Below are 23,456 nucleotides of genomic sequence, written 5' to 3'. Positions count from 1 at the left end.
CCCTCGTGATATCATGCCACTTCCCTCCATTCATGTCTATATTAGGGGTCGTGACATCATGTCCACAGCCTACCCTAGACATGAATGGAGGGGGCGTGATGTCAAGACCACAGCCTCCCAAACCCAGCCTTCTGAACATAATGTTCAAAACGCTGGGTGTCTGCACGGAGATCGGAGGGTCTCAGGGTCGGGATCCCCGTGATTAAACATCTTATTCCCTATCCATAGAATAGGGGATAAGATGTCTAGTAATGGAGTACCCCTTTAATCTACTTTCAACAATTTTTCAACTATTCAATTAACTTTGCCTTACCTGTAAGTGAAGGTGGACCCTCTTAGGTGCTAATTTCTGTAAGAACTGGTCTGGCTGCTACCCTGGAAGTTACCAAGATTTCCTTGCATATAGTTTTTAAAGGGGTTATCCACCATAAGGGGATTTTAGTACATGCCTGCCAGACAGTAATGGACATGTTTAGAAAGGATCTGCGCTTGTCTTGGGGCTAAATGGCTATGTCATGAGATTACCACAACACTGTGGCTAGCTGTTTGTGAACTGCTATTTCCTGTTTGACTTCTCTTTTTTGGACTACAAATCCCACAATTCCATATTATATGCAGTTTTTATTTAAATAAACCCAGAAATGGGTTTACATGGATCTCGATCCTGCTGAATCCACTTCTGACTTTGAAAACTTTCCCAAAAACTGCAGTGGTATTAAAAGAAAAAAAATGCAGTGTGTGAAACCATCCTAAAGAGCTAAGACTGGAGTACTAGTTTGTTTCTTTAGAAATAATAGACTTCAATATTTTTTTTTTGTAAAAAATTATTTTATTAAAAAAATATTTACAGGTAAGTAAAAGGAATACATTAGGTTTTTCCTCTGAATCGCACCACATCCGACATCTCTTGGTCATTTGGGATCTCCATTATCCAGGCACTGTCATTGGTATTAAACTTCTGTTGAACGCTCTATCATACTGGAAAAGAAAAAGAAAATAGCTAAAAATCCCAATATGCTCATAACTCTTATGAACAATACTCTTATGATTAGTAATGTGAATACGCAAAATGTTATTATGGGGTCATTTATATCTCTGGGTTAGTGGGGGGCAGTTCTGTCATGGAAATTACCTGAGCTCCACTAGTAGGTTTCTGTAAGGGTAGGGAGAGCTGTCATGGGATAACTCATCAGTCTCCTCTGGCATCTCTCTGTGGGATGGAGTAGGGGAGAGTTAGTGCCCCTTGGAAGGGCAATATAGTGGCTAGAGATGAGCAAAATTACAGTGATTCGATTTATCACGAACTGCACGGCTCGGCATTTACTGACTTTAGCCTGCATAAATTAGTTCAGCTTTCAGGTGCTCCGGTGGGCTGGAAAAGGTGGATACACAGTCTTAGGAGAGAGTCTTCTAGGACTGTATCCATCTTTTCCAGCCCACCAGAGCACATGAAAGCTGAACTCATTCATGCAGGCTAAAGTCAGCAAACGCTGAGCTGCGAGGTTCGACGAATCGAATCACTGTAACTTCGCTCATCTCTAATAGTGGTTTCTTCTAAAATGTTGGGTAGGGATGGAGTGGACAGGCTGCATGCAAGGAGAATAACCACATCTTCCCCAGCCTAATAAAATAGTATTTCCCTTTAAAAATCTGTTGCTCTATTTGTTATGCCTCCCTCCCTATGTATGTGCCATGTTGTATTCGGTACTCTAGAGCTTGGTGTAACTAATGGCTAGTGGCTTCCTGTACACGGCAGCACTGCCAGACCCTACCAATTATGTTGGACTCCAGTAAGCACTTGGCTACCAGCTTGCAGTAAGAGTGGATGGCAAGTGTCAGTTCAGGCCAACACAGAGACTGACAATGAGATTATGGCCAGTGTTCAGTGATGCCCTGCAAAGCAGAGTTGGAGCACGAGATGTCCTAAAAAGGCCGTAGTGCAAAGTAACTGTGTATAGTGCCTGCGGGGCCTGCTGCACCAAGTAAGTAGGTCTGAGTACAGCCACCATGAGAAATGACAGTGTGGTACCCACAGCAAGACAGACAAGATCCGACCGTCACGTTGACGCAACCTCAATCTGGTGAAACCTCAAGAACACTGGGAGTCTCCAGTCTAGGTGAAAGGATTGCTTAGAATTTTATCTTGCCACTGTTAAAAAATAAATACTTTTTGTTCAATGGTCTCTGTTATTCAATAGGTGAATTACATACTAGCAGGTAAATTTAACTAAAATGCATAATTTCACCAATAATGTAAACTGAGAATGAGAGAGGTCAAGCCCGCTCTGTGGTGGTCTACTAAAAGCATTGTGTCCCACCAATTACAATAAAGCCCTGCTGGTAAATGTTTCTATGTCACAATAAGTAGGAGCCCTTTTAAATCAGGCATTGTGGGAAATGACACCCATTTGTAATGTATATTATTGTAGAATAGGAGAACTGTCAGAAAAGTTACCCAAGCTCATCTCGAAGATCTGAAAGTTTCTTGTCTAGGTTATTGTTCTTTACTGACTGAGGTACGTCTGGTACAAACCAAGCTGCAATAAACTTTATGCATACAGCCACGTGCTGAAAGAGTAAAGTGAAAGAAAACAATGTAAGAAAAAGAAAATAAGTACAAACGCCAAAGATGAAAAATATTTTCAATGGATTTTCATGTAGTTAAACATGAAAGGAGAAGTCTCATAGTGAAAACATTATCCGCAGGGGCCCCCTGGGAGCAGCACGTCACAACCCCCTGGATCGATGGGGTGGCCCTCATTTCGGGCGTGGGTCATGCACGCCATTCTGTGGGAGAGCCAGGGCTCCGTATAGACAATCGCGGGGGGCCACAGCGCTCGGACCCCCTGCAATCTAAAACTTATCCCCTATGCTGCGGATAACACTGCTGAAAATCAATGACACTTTTACTCAGTCCGTACTCTGGGCACCCGCTTTTGTCCGCTCGTTCTAGCAATCGGTGGGGGTCTCAGCAATTGGTCCCCCACTGATCACAACTCTATGACATGTCATTAATTGTCACAGAGTTTACATACACTTTAAAACAGGACTTGACTCCCAGAAAATGTAAATCTTGTTAACAAGGCATGATAATACAATATGCATATTATAATAAATAGGGTTATAAGACTTCTTAGGTAAAGTCATCTCGAATATGTGGTCAAAAATCAATGTATAAAGATATTTCTCCAGTTTTGTGCTTATGTTTTTTATAACTTTAACCTTATCCACAGGATAGGGGATAAGTGCTTGATCATGGTCAGGGGGGTGTCAGACCACTGGAACCCCCACCATTCTGAACTAGGCCCGGTCTCTGACTGCTGAACTCACCAGTCACGCCATCTCCCAAGATGTGCTCATGGTGAACAGAAGAGACGCCTGCTCGGCCAATCACCAGCCGCAACAGTATTTCGCCTGTGATTGGCTGAGTGTGCCATCACTGCTGAGGCCAATTTGTCTTGTGAAGGTGCGGACCGGAATGCTCAGTCATAAGGGAAAGGACCTGTTCTGGAGATTGCAGTCGGTTGTGTGTGGTATTGCAGCTCAGATCTATTGAACTGAATGGAGCCAAGTTGTAGTACCACAAGCAACCTGAGGACAGGTGTGGTGCTGTTTTTGGAAGATTTTTTTCTTCTCCACTGGATAACCCTTTTTTTCTAAAATGACATCTGCAAGTTGTTCTTCTGTAGACTGGAAATAACATTAATCTAGATGCATACAAATTATATACTATTTATATTGCTCACCTCAAATATAATGACAAATGCAAGCCGAGCAGCAAAGATATGCCAGAACTGTACAGAGAAAGAGTAGTCAGCATTACGGTAATCACGATACCTGAAAGAAAAGAGCAAAATGGCTATATATGACGACAATAACCAGGTTCTGGGAAAGTGCAAGAGTCATTAGAAATATTACTCCAATATTACAATACTCCTTAAAGTAAACCTGTCAGTAGTTCATGCTGCTCGAATGGTGGACAGCATGAAAGACAGGCAGGGTGGGCGATCCTGGCACAATCTGACTTACTCTGAACGTTTGGGCATTTCAGAGAAATCATTGTTTAAAAATAAAAATAAAAAATAATAATCTAGTTTTCATATAGTGAACTTATTAGGTTGTCCAAGAAGCAAATAAAAGGACCTGCAAAAAAGACAAGAACTCTTTAGGGTATGTTCACACTAAGTCAGTTTCCTTGCTGAAATCCTCTTTTCTGCTCCCCGTTAAAATAGAGCAGAAAGGATGTGAAATTGGCAGGTATTTTCCATGGAATTTGTCATGGAATTTAGCACGAAATTCAAAGTCCCATTGACTAAATGAACTATTACTACTGGATTCCAATGGATGATCAATTCTTTCCTACACCCAAATAGGAAGTGATCTGTCAGTTAAAGGGGTAGTTCGGGTACTTTGGATATTGTTCCTACGTGTCGGCTTTTGTTTTTACCTTCCTTATGACCCAACTGCATTGTGAATCGGATTTGATTGTTTACATTGTGAAAATTAATAAAATATGTAAAAAAAAAAAAAAAAGGGGTAGTTCGGGGAACTGAACTTATCAGACACTATCCCCTTTTCACAGGATAGGGGCTAAGTGTCTGGTCGTGGGGGGTCTGACCCCTGTGATCTCCTGTACGGGGCCCCGTCTACTTACCAGTCCTCGGTGTGCTATGGCTCCCATCTTCTTTGAAAAGCACAAGTGACGGCCCAATTAGCCAAAACTGGCTGCAGCGGGACCTCCAATGATTGGGGTTAAGGGTCTGATAAGTTTAGTTCTCTGGAATAACCCTTTAACACTGGTGGGGAGAAGCACTGGGGACCACCCTGATGATTCGGAGCTCCATTCCAGCTTCATAACTGTGATTTCTCTGAAATGCCAAAGCATTTCACAGTGGGTGATACATCACTGTACAGTGGGTACATTCCCTTATAGGGTATTTACTTAACCAAAACCCCTGAAGGTATTGAAAGAGCTTTTTTCGTCATTCAGTCGTCATTACAAGTCATACTATAAATTACAATCACACAAAGCATGACAGTACAATATGCAGTACAGGTTCCCTAAGCTATACACAGTACCACATGCTACGCTAACATTCCGTTCCATCACTTGATATTGGAGAAACAAAGTCGAAAAACAACACATATTACAGTCTGTGATCAGGGAGGAGCGTGGGATAGATTGGGGTAGGGCGAATCACAGGGTCAAACTACTGGGCAAACATATGGGGAGGTAGGGGAAGCAGAGGGACGTTAATCCTCTTCTTCATCGATGTCCGGACAGTCCAAAAACCCCTGAAGGTCTCACCAACCTCTTTGCCACAAGAAGACTTTAGTGCTATAAATGGCAAGAGGTTATAGAAGGGTCTTGCTACAGAGTTTGTATTTAAGTCAAGGAGATTTGTCTTATTCCTTCAGTGTTGGCGCATAAGACTTGTATATATTATAGTAATGGAAAATACCTGCACTCTGTGGTGTTTGGGAACAGGGTGAGTGATACTTGTGTTCGGCTGTCAAAGTCCTGTGTACGGAATATTGATAGGCTCTGGTTAATGTATCCGGTGAGACAGCTGAAAAGGAGGAGAGGAACATTAATCTCATATTCTGGGGATGCTTTTCTGAAAGTAATGTAACTGTATGTAAATCTTATGATGACGTAGGACACATGCTGCCTACATTTATCTGACAGGCTATTAATACTGGGCACACTTGTGCATTCTACAACATCTCATGATGGATCAAATGCAACAAATGCAACACCTCTTGCTAGTTAGTTAGTTGTCTTGGTTCAGGGGAGGCTTAATATGTAAGTGGAAATTATGGATGCAATGTTGATCATGGATGGGTGACCAGCATGGACTGGGTTATTCTATAATATTAAAATAGTATAAGTGAACAAAGATAAAAGTATTCCGGCTTGTCTCTGAGGGGTATTCCGGGCGCTGCCTCTGAGACGGAGACGTGACGTCACGGCCATGCCCCCTCCATTCATGTCTATGGGAGGGGGCGTGACAGCCGTCATGCCCCCTCCCATAGACATGAATGAAAGGGGCGTGCCGTGACATCACTAGGGGGTGTGGCCGTGATGTCACGTCCCTGTTTCATCTGCATCGGGACCCCTGCAATCATGTATCTTAACCCCTGTCCTTTGGATAGGGGATAAGATGTATAAAGCCGGAATACCCCTTTAATGCATTTAACTGATTTGTGAAAACAAAACAAAACAAAAAACATCTTTGGGTTGTTTCCGTGGTTACAGACTACAAACTGTGTGTAGTCTGATCCTGCACCCATATTCTTCTCTATTGTCAACATACATTTCATATTGATTGCAGAATTGTACACATCCCTTAAAGGGACTCTACAATTTCAAATATTGATGGTGCATCTTTAGGACAGGCCATCAATATCTGATAGGACGGGGGCCAACACCTGACACCCCTGCTAATCAGCTGTTAGGGTGGGAATCGGCACCTGGATATATGTAATGTGCATCAACCAGAAGCTTTGCCTCTGTACACAGCGCAGTGCTGGTGCTGAATTGAAGTAAATGGGCGCCACCAATTTGCAGTGTACAGAGGCAAGGTTTCTCTCTGATGTACGCTGCTTCTATCTGGAGCTGCAGCTCACTCAAACAGCAGATCAGTGGGTATGCTGGGGGTAAGCACCACACCGATCAGATGGCCTATCCTCAGGATTGATGGCCTCTCTGTCATAATCCATTTAGAGAAATCATCTTGTTATGATATCTTACTCTATGTCTTCTTGTCCCTGAGCACAAGGTCCATATGCATATTTGTATATGAGCCTGGGGATGAAGTCAGATGTAATTGAAATGACTAAACCATTAGTGATGACTGCTAGAACTCCGACTGCTTCTAGAACTTGCAACCAGATACCTGAAAAAGAAGCAAACAACCATGTCATAGTACATAGTAGATAAAAAGGACAATAAAGGTGCCCTAACACATAAGGCCAAAGTTGACCAAATCTGACTACTTAGGCAGGACATGCTGATCTTGAACTTTGATGCCCAATTCTTTTGCTCTCAAGGGAGATTCCTGATAATACACATATACTCCGCTATACAGGCCAACAGCTATTCTGAGAACCTCCAGAACATTTACATACATGTGTATGAATCATATGCAGCACGGTGGCTCAGTTGCCTTGCAGTTCTGGGGTCCTAGATTAAAATCCCACCAAGAACTACATTTACAATGAGTGTGTATGTTCTCCCCGTGTTTGCGTGGGTTTCCTCCGGATGCTCTGGTTTCCTCCCACACTTTAAAGGGGTTCTCCCCTGGAAAACATTATATATATATTTTTTTAAATCAACTGTTCTTTTCTTTTTGATTTTCCTTTCTATCTGACCACAGTGCTCTCTATTGACATCTCTGTTCATTTTAGGAACTGTCCAGAGTAGGAGCAAATCCCCATAGCAAACCTCTACTGCTCCAGACAGTTCCTAAAATGGACAGAGGTGTCAGCAGAGAGCACTGTGGTCAGACAGAAAGGAAATTCAAAAATAAAATAACTTCCTGTGGAGCAAATAGAAGCTGATAAGTACTGGAAGGATTAACATTTTTTAATAGAAGTAATTTACAAATATGTTTAACTTTATGGCACCAGTTGATTAAAAAAAAAAAGGGGGGTTTTCAGGGGAGTACCCCTTTAATGTACTAGTGGTCAAATTTAGATTGTGAGCCCCCAATGGGCACAGGGACCAATTCGAATGTAAACACTGTGGAATCTGTGTGCGCTATATAATAAAGAATTATTATTATGTATCAGCTACACGAACAACTGTTTTTGAGCAAAACACCGCTTTGTTCACATGCGGACAGGATGGGTGCCTCCCATTAACAAGGAAGAACAAAGGATCCACATAAGGGAGGTATGGAGGAGCAAACTGGTCACAATAAGAATTTTTTAAATAAAAACCCAGACTGTAAAGTACTGAAATTTTTTAGCATATGATGATATGGCCTCTTGTAAAATAAAGAGCAGTCGTGAGACAGACCCTTTAAGAACTCACCTATGTCATTTGCTTTTCTTGGCACTAGGCGGCGCTGTAAGCGAGTCATTTTGATGGCATCAAGACGGATTTCAAGCATGTTGTTGATAAAGGCAAGCAGTGGGGCAAGAGGGAAGGCAGCCACAAAAATTGTTGTGAAGCTGTACTGGATGACTATTGAGAGCGACATAAGATATCACAAGAAGACATTACAAAATGCTTAATATAGGGTTAATAGCTTGTAATATTGTATTAGGACTCACCCATTTCTAGAAACTCATCAAACAAACTGAAGATGTGGACTTCACCAAGCCTGTAGTTGGCTCTCCATGCCTCCGTTGTAATGTCCTCTGACCCGTGCTCGCTGTGCACTCTACTCCTCTTATCCTTCAGTTTACGAAACTTATATTTAAGGAATCTACAAAGAGAAGGTTTTTCTTTATTCCATCAAGTGTCGGCAAATGAAAGCACCTTTACACAAATTAAAAGTTATACTATAAAGTGGGGTTAAACTCAAATTTTCCAAAACTGTACTTTCCTGGGGTTCTAAGGTTCTTCTTGCCTCCACAGCATAAAGCTTTAATCCTCTAATGCAGTGTTTCCCAACCAGTGTGACTCCAGATGTTGCCAAACTCCAGCTCCCAGCATTCCAGGACAGCCAAAGGCTGATCATTCCCCACAGAGCTGCAGGGAATTGTCCCAGGTGTGCTTCAATGGGTGGGTTGGCTGATGTGTGGGAGGGAGAAAAGTGACTTCACACTTACAAACAAGGGATCCTGGGATTTGTATTGGAGGGAGGGAACTCCAACAGGAAATAGCCATTTCACAAAAAGAAAGCAGCAAAGTCCAAGCAGTTTGACTCACAACACAGCCATTTAGCCCCAAGACAAGCACAGATCCTTCCTAAGCATGTCCACTACTGTCTGGCAGGTAAGTACTAAAATGACTTAATGGTGGATAACTCCTTTAACCTATTAGGATAGTTTTGGAGTATGAAAGGGACCAAGTTCCTCACAGTTACTTGGCAACAGTGCTAACCACTAAGGCCCCATGCTGCCAGTGCCGACAGAGGACTACTTCATCTGTTATGTTCTACTGGATCCAGAAGGGAACTATTCATTCATAAAAAGATAGAACAGATTATGAAACTACTTTCTGCAGGAATTGGGAGCACAGCAGGCCAGAAGAACCTTATGGACCCCACAAATGAAGGAAGGTTTGTAGTCAGAGACCAAGATTTTTGCCTAGGTTTTCACATGCGATGGTTTATACTCACGGAGACAGAAATTCCATGCAGTTACTGAGCGTCTGTTTCAGGACCATGATGATGCACATTTGTATAAACAGGTCGGTGATGCACCCACTTGGATGACACTGTCATGAGAAACGGTTGTTAGAAGCTACCCACATTTTCATACCTACCAAATCTTAAATCTAAGCACACTCACTTCTTCCAGCCGCCACTCTCCAGCAATGCGCATATAGTTTCCGGGGTATCCATTAATCCTGTTAAAGAGAAAAGCTTTAGCTGCATTTCCATATTTACTTTGAAAAATCAAAAGACATATAAGGATTTACAATGGTAGCATGCTTTAGACAATTTCTTTCTTTATAAAAGGGTCCACTGAGACCCCCAGGAATGAACTGTAGCACATGGCCAACTGATTTTAGAGCCGTTCAGTTAAAGGAAAACTGTCAGCTTTCTCCCCCGCACTAACCAGTGGTACTGACTGGTAGTGCGGGGGACGCTGATCAGTTTCATGCTTACTGTGCCCAGATCCGCCGTGCCGTTCGGCCGTAATCTTAGATTTTCGGTATATGCTAATGAGTTGCTAACTGGCACTCTGATGTCAGTGCCGCCTGCCGCAGCACCGCCCAGCTCCTCAATATTCCTCCCCTCCCTCCGCCTCTCCCTCTTCTCCCCGCTCTGTAATGAAGAGAGAGGGAAGGAATATTGATGAGCTGGGTGCCGCTGCGGCAGGCGGCACTGACGTCAGAGTGCCAGTTAGCCCGGCCGGTGCCAGTTAGCAACTCATTAGCATATACCGAAAATAGAAGATTACGGTAGCTGGTTAGTGCGGGGGGAGAAAGCTGACAGTTCTCCTTTAAAGTGAAATGAACGCAGCTCCTGCACTCGCTGCATAGATTGTACATGCCGCAGGGCGTAAATGTATGCCCCGGTGTGCTAAGTTTTAGACAGTCAGGGCGTACATTTGCACCTTGCATCCTCTAGGGGTTAATCAGTTTTATTACACAGATTAGCAATCACTTGCACATGTCATGATATCATAGAGACATTTTGGACAGTGTGGGAGTTTTGCTCGGTAGAGATGGGCACACTGGCACAAAAACTAAATAAAACCTGCTTGTCTAAGCACTAGTGTTGAGCGTGAATATTAGAAATGCTAATTTTTACCGCGAATATTGTCAGTTCGTGATTTTGCAAATATTTAGAATATAGTTATATATTCGTAATGACGAATATTCTTTTTTTTTGTGTGAATATATGTGAATATATTCCCGTCAGAGAACACTGATCCCTCCCTTCTTTTAGGTGAATGATATAATCGCGCATGCGCACTATGCGAATTTCATTACAAATATCCGTCCATATATTTGCGAAATATCGCAAATTCAAATATGGCCTATGCCGCTCATCATTACTAAGTACTAGCTGCACATTAACTTGCCCTCACTATACAGGTGCCTTACTACCAGCCACCCAACAAAACAGACTTTAAATATATTACTTCACACAAATGGTAATTGTCCCAGGAGAGGCTAGCAGATTTATGATTTCAACTCAAGTTCCTCACAGCCTCAGTGCAGACTTGGTTATACCTTATGTAAGCCCATTATTATTCGGCCTCAGCACTTGTGCTGACTTGGGCCAAACTAAACATCTGAACTGGGCCAGGAAGGCGATATAAGGCCCCACTAACAAGCCTGCATTTCATCCCATAAAAATTCAGGGTCAATAACAGGACTTGGTAAATTACCAACAAGCTAAGCCTCGTCAGGGATTTTAAAGGGTACCTCTCATCAAAAAAACTTTTGATATATTATAGATTAATGTATGCAGAATAACTTTACAATTGCATGTTATTAAAAAATATGCTTCTTTCTATTTAATTTTCCACTTTGAAGAAATGACCACTAGGGGTCTCCCTACCAGTCCTGGCAGCAAGCATTTCAGACTCATGCTGGAGTCCTAAACACTCAGAGCTGCCAGCCTGCTTTGTTCATAGTCTGTTTGGCTGTGAACAAAGCAGGCTGGCAGCTCTGAGTGTTTAGGACTCCAGCATGAGTCAGAAATGCTTGCTGACAGGACTGATCGGGAAAAATACAATAGAAAGAAGCATATTTTTCATTAACATGCTATTGGAAAGTTATTCAACATTCATTAATCTAAAATATATCAAAAGTTTATTTGATGAGAGGTACCCTTTAAAGGGGTATTCTGTCTTTATACATCTTATCATCTAGCCAAAGGATAAGGGATAAGATGTATGATTGCAGGGGTCCCGCCATGGGGAACCCCAACAATCTTGTTGCAGCCCCTGGCATTCTGTGCCAGGTGCTGCCTCCGAGACGGGGACGTGACATCACGGCCACGCCCCCTAGTGATGTCACACCATGCCCTTTCCATTCATGTCTATTGGAGGGGGCGTGATGAGGCTGCAACGGGATCAAAGGGTTCCCCAGCGGCAGGACCCCTGCAATCATACATCTTATCCCCTATCCTTTGGATAGGGGATAGGATGTATAAAGATGGAATACCCATTTCTCTATTTCTTGGATTCCCCATATCTCAACCAGGATAAGAGCTGCGCTTGTCATCATATGACAGGTACCTTGGGGAAATATAGAGATCCATGAAAACCATTCCAGTCACTGTCTCACAACTAGGAGAACCTGTACTCTCATGGTATATATGCTGTTGTACATAAAACCACTTTACATCACACAAATTCTGCACATTTTAACATACCTATAATTTTTTATAGATTACAGTGATCCCTCAACTTACAATGGCCTCAACATACAATAGTTTCAACATACAATGGTCTGTTCTGGACCATTGTAAGTTGAAACCAGACTCAACATACAATGTACAGACAGTCCAGATCTGTGAAACGTGTCAATGGCCGGAAGAACTGACCATTCAGAATGGACAATTTACTGGTAAAACCCCTGTATTACTGAAGCGTATGCACTGACTGATGTCTGGTGGTGCCCCCTACAGTACAGGGAGGGATTACATGTTCTGTACACTTTACCTGTACCAGGGTTACCTGCTCCTTTGGACACCAGGTGAGGGCGGCTCCATGTTACTTTTTTAGGACATTGCATGTACTGTACAGGACCCTAAAGAAGCTCCTGTCCTCTACATAGACACGTGTTTCCCAAGCAGGGTGCCCCCAGCTGTTTGCAAAACTACAACTCCCAGCATGCCCGGACAGCCAAAGGCTGTCCGGGCATGCTGGGAGTTGTAGTTTTGCAAACAGCTGGGGGCTCCCTGCTTGGAAAATACTGACATAGACCGTGATTACAGCTCCCAGCAGATCTTTATTACATTTATATGTAAGGATTTGCTTTATCTGTATTGGTTATCTACTTATTTTTCTTTAATTCTCACTTTTCCCTATTTTTGGATGACATTTTGGGGCTTTAGAACCAATTACCAGGTTTCCATAGAGTTCTGGTCTCAACATACAATGGTTTCAACATACAATGATCGTCCTGGAACCAATTAATATTGTAACCTGAAGGACCACTGTACATATCCGGTAGACAAATATTCTTTGTCAAACATAATATAACACATGGCACGGAAACAGAATACATTAAATGGCAGTCATAATAGTCATTACCTTCCTAGGAAGAAGGCCACATAGAAGAGGGATGAGAAGTGGGTGACAAATTGAAATGTAAACACTTTAGTTGTGAAGCTGTTTTCTCGCTCTGTGAAAGTCCGAGGTTTCTCTGAGTTGGGAAAAAGTAAAGAACGTTATCCTACAAATCTGATCCTGGACAGATACTGAGATTTACTTCATAAACTATCTATTCTACATGTAATACGGTCCTGGAGTCCTGAAACTGCTTAAAGGGGTGTTCCAGGAAAAAACTTTTTTTTTCATATATCAACTGGCTCCAGAAAGTTAAACAGATTTGTAAATTACTTCTATTAAAAAAAAATCTTAATCCTTTCAATAATTATCAGCTGCTTAAGTTGAGTTGTTTTCTATCTGATAACAGTGCTCTCTGCTGACATCTCTGCTTGTCTCGGGAACTGCACAGAGTAGAAGAGGTTTGCTATGGGGATTTGCTTCTAAACTGGGCAGTTCCCGAGACAGGTGTCATCAGAGAACACTGTTCAGAGTATAAGTATAAATAAGTATAAATCCCCATAGCAAACCTATCATGCTCTGGACAGTTCCTGACATGAACAGAGGTGTCAGCAGAGACATAATAGAGAAATGATAAAGAAAAGAACTTCCTCTGTAGTATACAGCAACTGAGTTCTGGAAGGATTACGATTTTTAAATAGAAGTAACTTACAAATCTGCAACTTTCTGGCACCAGTTGATTAAAAATTGTTTCACTGGGAGTACCCCTATTTACAGTATAGGGGATAAGTGACTGATTGCGGGGGGGGACCTCTGGGACCTTAAGCGATCTTCAGAATGGGGGACTCAATCTCAATGCTGTATGGAGAATGGGGTGCGCCTGAGATACCCCCAGTACATAGCTCTGGTATCTCCAGCATAGATGGCCCTAATAAGGAGAATGGTGCTTCCTCAAATCATGTTGTCCTATCTGTTCCCAAATAATTCCCAAGTAATAAATATTATTTTATATGCCTGTGACAGCTGTTTGAGTTTAGTAGATACGAAGCAATTTTATGCTTCTGATAAAGAGGGCTACTGCGAAACGTGTCAAGCAGTACATCTGTTATTGGTGCATGTTTATTTTAATGGATTTTTTGAAAGAAAGAAAAAGTTTTTTGTCCACAACTTCTGACAAGTGCTGGACTACTTTCTTTGCCTGGTTTGAATTTAGTTCTCCTAGTCAGTAACAATGTATTCCTTGTTATCCTGTTGCCTCCCACAGTTGGTCTTATTATATAATATTGGCAGCTTTATCATAAAGAATGTATGGAGTGCGAGCCGACCCCATGCTCCATTCAGTGGGGAGATTCGGGGCCCTGTACTAAAGATCCTGGTGAACACTTATCCCCCTTTCTTGTGTATAGGGGATACGGTTTTAAACTCTGGAATACCCCTTGAAAGGGTGATTTTAAGTATGGACCTGCCAAACAGTAATAGACCTGCTTAGGAAGGATCTGTGCTCGTCATGGAGCTTAATGACTATGTTGTGAGATTACTATAATGGTGTGGCTATCTTTTTTATCCTTTTTTGAACTGGGTATATCCTGTTGGAGTTCATTCTCTCAAACTACAAATCCCATTGTTCCTTGTTTGTAAGTGTGAGGTCACTTTCCTCCCTCCCACACATCAGCCACCCCACCCATTGATACACAAATTAGCTGAATTCCATTCAAAACACCAGTGTTTTCTAACCAGGTTGCCTACGATTAGTTGCAGAATTGACTAGTGATGTCATGTCTTGGCTGCACTGCAACCTGGGAAAACCTGAGACTTGAGTAATTTTGTATGCTGTTAAAAATAAATATTATGGTGAGACCACCATTAAACACAGGTACAGACACTATCATATGAACTACACTAACATTACAACCCATATAGCATAGTCAAATAAAAAACTATTCCTGGAATACCCCTTTAATACTGTGCCTATAGAAATCTAAAGGCCTGTACTGTATGATTTTACATGGAGGCACACGGAGGTTTTTCTCTCAGATCCCAAGAGAAGCAGTAAGGAATAAATGATGGCATGATGCATAGATCGTGCCTAGAAGTCACATATGTATAGTTCACACACTGGGGAAGATTCATCAAAACCCGTCCAGAGGAAAAGTTGCTGAGTTGCCCATAACAACCAATAAGATCCCTCCTTTAACTTTTTAGAGGCATTTTTAAAAATGAAAGAAGAGATCTGATTGGTTGCTATGGGCAACTCAGCAACTTTTCCTCTGGACAGGTTTTGATAAATCTACCCCCCCCCCCCCCTTGGACCCTTACATTTTCCTCCTTTGTCTCTGTATATATAAGAGGTATTACATTTTATTAACTTACCCAAATTACATAAATAGGTGGAGACGACACGATTCACCTGAAACAAAAAAAAACATGGATCATAGATAGGAATTGCTAAAAATGCTAAAACTTTATGTAAAATCTCTACAGTAAAATCTAATGTCTTCAGAAATGTGAATGACCTGACATCCCAGGACACAGATCGCCGAGATCCTATTGGCCCACTCCCTCAGTATGAGCTGCCCAGTCATCTCATGTATGTATAAGATAACTGCTTTTAATAAAGAAATCCATCATTGTGATAGATTTACCTGTGCATGTATTTCTATTTACACACATAAGCCCTAATTGTTTCAAGAACTGTCCAGAGCATGAGAGGTTTGCTATGGGGATTTACTCCTACTCTGGACAGTTCCTGACATAGAGGTGTCAGCAGAGAGCACTGTGGTCAGACGGAAAAGAACAACTCAACTTCAACCTATAACCCTAATGAGTCCCTACTAAGTTGATCCAGAAGAAGGCAAAAAACCCTCATACTAGAGGTAAAGATTTCTTCCCGACTCCAAATATGGCATCAGAATAAATCCCTGGATCAACGTTCTGTCCCTATAAATCTAGTATACATAACCAGCAATGTTATTACTCTCCAAAAATGCATCCAGACCCCTTTTGAACTCTCTTACTGAGTTCACCATGACCACCTCCTCTGGCAAAGAGTTCCACAGTCTCACTGCTCTTACAGTAAAGAACCCCTGTCTGTGCTGGTGTAGAAACCATCTTTCCTCTAGACATAGAGGATGCCCCCTTGTTATAGATACAGTCCTGGGTATAAATAGATCATGGGAGAGATCTCTGTACTGCCCCCTAATATATTTATACATAGTTATTAGGTCTCCCCTAAGCCTTCTTTTTTCTAAACTAAATAACCCTAATTCTGATAATCTTTCTGGATACTGTAGTCCTTCCATTCCCCGAATTACTCTGGTTGCCCGTCTTTGAACCCTCTCCAGCTCCACTATATCTTTCTTGTACACTGGTGCCCAGTACTGTACACAGTATTCTATGTGTGGTCTGACTAGTGATTTGTACAGCGGTAGAATTATTTCCTTGTCGTGGGCATCTATGCCCCTAATGATGCACCCCATGATTTTATTTGCCTTGGCAGCAGCTGCCCGACACTGATCCCTACAGCTAAATTTACTATTAACCAAGACCCCTAAGTCTTTTTCCATGTCAGTCGTCCCAAGTGTTCTCCAATTTAATACATAATCCCAGCCCGGATTTTTCCTCCCAATGTGCATTGCCTTACATTTATCAGTGTTGAACCTCATCTGCCACTTCCCAGCCCAAACCTCCAACCTATCCAGATCCATTCAGTTGATCTGAATTATTTTTTTTTTCCACCAGAATACCCCTTTAATTCTTTCTCTCTGCCACAGCCAGGAACAAATCGGGGGAGATTTATCAAAATCTGTGCAGAGGAAAAGTTAACCAGTTGTCCACAGCAACCAATCAGATCGCTTCTTTTATTTTTAAAAATATGAAAAATGAAAGAAGCGATCTGATTGGTTGCTATGGGCAACTGGTTAACTTTTCCTCTGCACAGGTTTTGATAAATCTCCCCCACAGTGTGCAAATAATGGGGTCAAAAGCAACTTTTTGGTGGCTAATCCATCAGACACACAGAGACCCATACATTGCTGTAAATTCCTTTTGCAGGTGACTTTCCTATGGGAGAGGTCATCGATGCACACTGTCCCAAACCTTGCAGGACTGATACCCCCTGAAGGAAGTACCTTAGTCATGATGACAATGGTGAGGTAGTGAAGTACAGCTCCAGACATGACGGCAGCAGTATTGGCATGTTCACTTAGTAAATGCCAAGATGAGCGCATGAAGAACACGGTCACTACAACTCTGTATACCACTAGGGCTTGTGCTATGCCAATCAGTATGGCGATCTGAAGGAGAAAAGTGGTGAAGAAATCATGGGTTAAAACCATGGGTAAGAACAATAACTATATTGCGTTTGCACGTATTTTAGATGTAGTAATGCGAGTTCCATACCATAGCAGCCACTCCCAATAGAACTAAGGTAGAACGCAGATAGGAATGTTGATGCTTCTGAATGTTGCATTCTGGATTATTGATCAGCTCCAAAGCCAACTCCTCCTGCACAAAACAAGCAGTGCTCACTATATACAGTATGTAGAGAATATTCCAGAGCCAAAACATACAAACTACAGGTACATTAGGGGCATTACAGGTTTATCAGTGACAACGTTGCCATAAAGCAATTGCTGGCAACCAAATATATTATTCTACTAATCGTTTCGGCCAGTGTTTCCCAACCAGGGTGCCTCCAGCTGTTGCAAAACTACAACTCCCAGCATGCCTGGACAGCCGAAGGCTGTCCAGGCATGCTGGGAGTTGTAGTTTTGCAACAGCTGGAGGCACCCTGGTTGGGAAATACTGGTTTAGGCACATAAAGAGGACCGCAGAGGTGTAAATTGGCTCCCCACCTACCTACCCCTTTAATTCATTGCCTTTTTCTCAAAATATACGAAAGGCTTACTTATAAGGAGATCCCACTGAAGATTACCCATAGATGACATTTCAAGCAAAAGGCACAGTAAATATTTGATCAATCTGATCTCTATTTCCTAGTGAACATTTCCTATGATGTGTTGTCCTTTACATTCAAGGCTGGCTATAGTGTATTTGATTTGCCCTAGAGATAAAAGGTCCAGAAGAATCCTCACCCCTGTGACCCCTAATTTATCTCACATCTTCAAGTGTTTGAGTGAAAATGTGACTTTTGCTTGTAACCTGCACTTTTATACCGTGATCCGTCATTTTCATTACATATCTCCACTTTAACGTGAAGGTCGCGAAAACCAGCCACTTTTATTGGGGAAGGTTGTCATTGGCCAGAGAAGAAGAATAGTATTACATGTGGCCATCCAGATTACTGCCTAATAGGGTTTGCAAAGTTACAGGAGATACTGTGTATATCATTTGCGCTTGTCCCTTTAAGAAAATGGAATCCCACCTCATCCTCATCCCAGCTGTACAGGTTCCACCATGATGCATCTCTTGCTCTCTGCCGCTTCCACAGCTCCAAGAATATAGTAGCTGAAGGAAAATGGACATAGGATAATAAATCTTAACATGTTTTCTCTTCAGATGAACAGGAGAATGTGTAAATGTTATAGTATATCCATTAATTATTTATCTACATATCTGAAAAACAAGTTTGGCTAAATTCTTACTGCGGTTAAAGGGGTTGTCCAGTGGTGAAAAACATATCCCCTCTCCTAAGGATAGGAGATAAGTTTCAGATCACTGGGGCCCCCCGCGATCTCTCTGTACGGGGCCCACGGCTCGCTGGCCAGATAGCGCGTGTTGACCACCGCACGAAGCGGAGGCCGACACACCCCCTCAATACATCGCTATGGCAGAGCCGGAGATTGCCAAAGGCAGAGCCGGAGATTGCCAAAGGCAGTGCTCCGACTCTGCCATAGAGTTGTATTGAGGGGGGGTGTCAGCCGCTGCTTTGTGCGGTGGTCAACACGCCCCCTTCCTGCAGGCTGTTGGGCCCCAGTGGTCGGACCCCCCGCGATCTGAAACCTATCCCCTATCCTTAGGATAGGGGATACGTTTTTCACCACTGGATATCCCCTTTAAACTCTGATCCGTTTAGGGTCCATTTGGTTCTTTTTTTTGTGCCAAACGGACCCTAAACAGGTCTATGCACAACTGACACTGCCAGGTCCTGAAAGATCCCACTGACTTGAATGGGGTCCACTGGGTGTCCAGTATTTTACAGGAGTTAAAGGGGTTATCCATCATAAGGTGACTTTAGTATTTACCTGCCAGACACTGCTGCTTTCTTTTTGTGAAGGGGCTATTTCCTGTTGGAGTTCCCTCTCTTCAACTACGAGTCCCAGGATCCCTTGTTTGTAAGTATGAGGTCACTTTTCTCATTCCCACACATAAGCCACCCTACCTTTTACAGCACACCTGAGCTACCATTTCCTGAAGCCCTGTGGAGAATGCCCCCCCCCCCCAGCACTCGCTCCACCCATTGAAGCACACGCTACCATTCAACACCTGACTAGTAATGTAATGTCTTGGGCCACACTGCAACCTGGAAAAACCTGAGACGACACTCATTTTATATGCTGATAAAAATAAACATTGGGGCAAAGATAAATTAAGAATTGCAAGACCATCCATCAAACACAGGTATAGACACAATAATAAGAACTGCACTAACTTCTAACATCCTCTGTAGCATAGTCAAATAAAAAAAAATGGAATACCCCTTTAAGCAGAGGACATACACTATTGTTTTCCACGCTCAACTACCGTCCTGTCAACTTACAACATACAAAATACCATTGGATTTTCATTGCTGTCAATGGGATTCCACAGTGGTAATGAACATGTTCATTCTTTTGTTGGAAATTCTGCAGAAGAAATTTTAGCTACAACTAAACTACAACAAAAACGACAACTCCCTGCAAGCCTGATAATTTGATGCTGACTGTTTTGTCGTCAACGGTTATGGAGCAGGTACGCGCGGAGCTAGCGCCGTTGGTGCTTGCTGCACTGAGAAGCTCTGCGCAGAATTTGTCTGGGCAGAAGTTCTCAGTGTAAACGTACACTTAGGGTGCGTTCAAACTGGGCAATTGAAGCGGAGTGGAGATTCGGTTTTGCAGGTAGGACCGCGCAGCCATGCGCCGTCACCATTGATGTCTATGCACAGCTCGCGGACTTCCGCACAAAGAATGAACATGTTCCTTCTTTGTGCAGAAGGATTTCCGTGGCAGAATTGTCTGCTGCTGAAATTGCTTAAAGGAGTTGTGCACTGCCCTGCAGTTCGGAGCTCCGTTCACAGCATCCGGAAGTTCATTACTCCGAACGCTGTGTGCGGGCTTCCGTGTTCGCGGCCGCCGGACGTGACGTCACGGCCGGCCTCTTCGTGACGTCTTGCTTGCCCCCTCGTGATGTAATGACTTTCCGGACGCTGTGAGCGGAGCTCCGAACTGCAGGGCAGCGCACAACCCCCTTAAAGTGAACTGGTCTCGTGGAAGACCCATTCACACTGATGTTAAAGTTCATTGCACGGAATTCCCCAGAAATTATGCAGTGTGAACATACCCTTAGAAAAAATGCTTCCATTCTAATGGATTCAGCTCAGTATATGTTATAGACGCAATATTATAATAAATTTCGCCTACAGTCCTATTGGTTAAATATATCTCAATATCTGGTCTACTGAACATCATTGCAGACAATCTATGGAGAATATACCTACCCCACACTGCCATAAACATAGCAAAGAACACGGTGCCTTCATTGTCAAATAAATGTGTAACCTAAACAGGAGAGAAAAAAAGGGATTAAATCATCTTTTTATCATTTATTATTTAGAAATAATAAAAATTTCTCTCTCTCTCTCTTGTATCCAATTTTGGGGATTTACATACTTGGCTGCCATGAGAGATCACAAAAATATTTAAACATTTTTAATTAAATGTTTTTTTAAATGTGCACACAAAGGGGTACTCCAGTGCATAGCACTTATCTACTTTCCACAGCTTAGGGTATAGGTGTTTGATAGCCACGATCTTAAAGGGGTAGTAAGCTGGAGCGAGTGAGGGGGTCGTGATGTCATGACCATGCCTGTTGTGACACCACGCCCCCTCAATGCAAGTCTATGGGAGGAGGTGTGGCGAATGCCACTCTCTCTCCCATAGACTTGCATGGAGGGTCGTGGTCATGATGTCACAACCACCCGCCGCCTGCACCCAGCGTTCTAAACAAATGCTGGGTGCTGCACAGAGATCACGGGGGTCCCAGCTGTGGGACACAGTGATAAGACATCTTATTCCCTAACCTTTGGATAGGGGATAAGATTTCTAGGGGTGGAGTACTTTAAATACTTTAAGAACAAAGCCCCAAGTCTCTCTTTTGCAGTGTTCACATGTGACCACTACTCTATTCCTCTTCCTTTATTGTCTATGGAAGCTTCCGGAGATAGCAGTGTTGTAATTGGTCATCTCTAGCAGCTCTCATAGACAATGAACAGAACGGCAGTACAGACACACGTGACCAATGCTTCATTTCAACCTGAAACTGGGCTCAAGTGCCCAGAGGGAGTTTCCCAGAACAACAAGAGCCTGTCAAGCCCAAACCATGTCTTTATCTAGTGGTGGTCAGTCAGGCAGGGTATCAAAGATTTTGCTAGACGACCAGTTGCTCAAGTTTCAGATCTTACCTTTGCATATGTACACGTGTCGGACAGTGGCCAATATGGACACTTCTGATCACAGAGAGGACACATCACTGTTGTGTTTGCTGTGCAAATCTCCTGGCTAAAGACAATTACATAGTAGAGTAAGGCAACATTATTATACAGTATGAATGACTATTTTTATACAGTATGAATAACTATTTAACTTTCCAATAGATTTGAGAAACTGTATGGTGAAAACCAGATGGAACCGTACACACATACGGTTCTGTTCGGTTCCCATTGACTACCATGTTAAAAAAAAAAAAAAATGTATACATTTCAATACGGTTTTTCACCCGGACCAAAAACCGTGGTAGGGTGCATGCACACCACATTTTTGCAATGCAGTTCCCGTATCAGGCTTTTGATGAAAAACGGATTCCACAAAAACAGACTAAATTATATCAAAATGTGTGTACAAACTTCAACCCGTATATGGTTAAAAAACGTATACGGTTTGAAAAATGATGTCCGGTTGCATCCGCTTTTTAAGAAAAAAAATATATACGTTTTTAACTTTTCACTCCATTTTAAATAAAGTTTCACTTGTTTGATTGAAATTCCAAGAAAAAAAAAACTGTGCAAAGTAAAAACCGTACGGTGCAAACCGGATGGAACCGTACCCACATATGGTTCTGTATGGTTCCCATTGACTCCCATGTTAAAAAAAAACGTATACGGTTTAATATGGTTTTTCACCTGGACCAAAAAACGTGGTAGGCTACGGTTTTAGGTACGGGTAAAAAAACGGACAAAACCGTATAAGACGCAAAACGGACTAAACCGGATGATGCGTTTGACATACGGTTTACAATGTTAAGTCAATGCATACGGTTTTCTATACAGTTCCGTATGTTTTTTTTACCTCGAAACCGTATACGGGAACTGTATAGCAAAAACGTGGTGTGCATGCACCCGTAGGCTATGGTTTTGGGTCCGAGAAAAAAAAACTAACAAAATAGTATAAGACGCAAAACGGACACAACCTGATGCATCTTTTGGCATACGGTTTTCAATACGGTTCTGTACAGTTTTCAAATTGAAAACGTAAATGGGAATTGTGTTTCAAAAACGTGGTGTGAACCCAGCCTAAGAGAGTTATTTTTCTTTGGTTGTAATGGAAAATGAAAAGGGTCATGTAATGAAGACAACCCTTGTCCATACGCCCCCTGTTCAGGACCCCACCCCTGTGAGCTAGAGCTAGAGACTGCTCTGTAGTAGTTAGTGGCCTCCATTCTGGCAGACTCGAGCCATCCATTTATTACAAGGACAGCTATTCATCTAGATGGCTGCCATTCAATACTGGATTTCCCCACCAGTGGGAATGCAGTGGAAATGTCTGATAGGGCGCGGCCTTCCCAACAAAATCAGCCTGTTCACTCTCAGATTGGGACTGGGGATGATCAACTGGACAACCCTGGGCAGCAATGTTCCCTTTCCAGAGCAAGGACTCCAACTGATCATAAAGTGATATTTATAGAATGACAATTAGACTTCTTATATACACACTGCAAGCATAGAAAATGCAGGCACTACTATCAGATAAAAATGGGGACTGATTCTTGGCAGAGGGAGAGAGAGAGCATCCAAGCAAATACAATGGAGCCCTGGTGTTGTACGACAAAAAGTCTAAAATATAGCAGAGAAAGGTCAGTTGTACTTAAAGGCTTCATAGTAAAAATCCAAACTTTATTAGAATGTTGTTAAAAACAGCAAGTTGAATGTTCCATAAGGCTAGGTTTCCACACAGGTTTTTTTTCTGGCAGTTTTTGGAAAACTGCCCTACAATTTTTGAGGCAAAGTCGGAAATGTATTAAAAAGGAATGGGAACTATAAAGGGTGGACTTATACTTCTCCTTTCTACTGGATCCACTCCTGACTTTGGCTCAAAAACTGCAGTGGCAGTTTGACAAAGGGTCTCCCGAAACGCGTCAGTGTTTGCACATTTTAACCT

General features: G+C 42.4%; 1 protein-coding gene across 8 annotated transcripts in view; it reads right to left on the bottom strand.

Moving 5' to 3' along the window:
* Positions 1-842: 842 nt before the first annotated feature.
* ANO9 (anoctamin 9) overlaps positions 843-23,456 on the bottom strand; it is a 68,402-nt gene continuing 45,788 nt past the window's right edge. For 7 of the 8 annotated variants that reach the window (XM_056528444.1, XM_056528447.1, XM_056528448.1 and 4 more), the window contains exons 9-25: positions 21,485-21,581; positions 20,522-20,582; positions 18,251-18,333; positions 17,266-17,370; positions 16,995-17,159; positions 15,238-15,274; positions 12,892-13,003; positions 9,466-9,523; positions 9,294-9,391; positions 8,281-8,435; positions 8,039-8,191; positions 6,755-6,899; positions 5,463-5,570; positions 3,747-3,837; positions 2,456-2,568; positions 1,133-1,210; positions 848-978 (exon numbers count right to left, since the gene is read on the bottom strand). In XM_056528444.1, the coding sequence (XP_056384419.1) occupies positions 951-978; positions 1,133-1,210; positions 2,456-2,568; positions 3,747-3,837; positions 5,463-5,570; positions 6,755-6,899; positions 8,039-8,191; positions 8,281-8,435; positions 9,294-9,391; positions 9,466-9,523; positions 12,892-13,003; positions 15,238-15,274; positions 16,995-17,159; positions 17,266-17,370; positions 18,251-18,333; positions 20,522-20,582; positions 21,485-21,581 (1,687 nt within the window). In that variant the 3' untranslated portion in view covers positions 848-950. Of the gene's footprint in view, positions 979-1,132; positions 1,211-2,455; positions 2,569-3,746; positions 3,838-5,462; positions 5,571-6,754; positions 6,900-8,038; positions 8,192-8,280; positions 8,436-9,293; positions 9,392-9,465; positions 9,524-12,891; positions 13,004-15,237; positions 15,275-16,994; positions 17,160-17,265; positions 17,371-18,250; positions 18,334-20,521; positions 20,583-21,484; positions 21,582-23,456 lie in introns of all 8 variants that reach the window. The other variant, XM_056528446.1, reaches the window with a different exon arrangement.

This window comes from Hyla sarda, chromosome 6 (assembly GCF_029499605.1).
Source record: "Hyla sarda isolate aHylSar1 chromosome 6, aHylSar1.hap1, whole genome shotgun sequence".
Lineage (NCBI taxonomy): Eukaryota > Metazoa > Chordata > Amphibia > Anura > Hylidae > Hyla > Hyla sarda.
The sequence above is the reverse complement of the archived record's forward strand: the minus strand, read 5'-3'. Positions and strand labels throughout refer to the sequence as shown.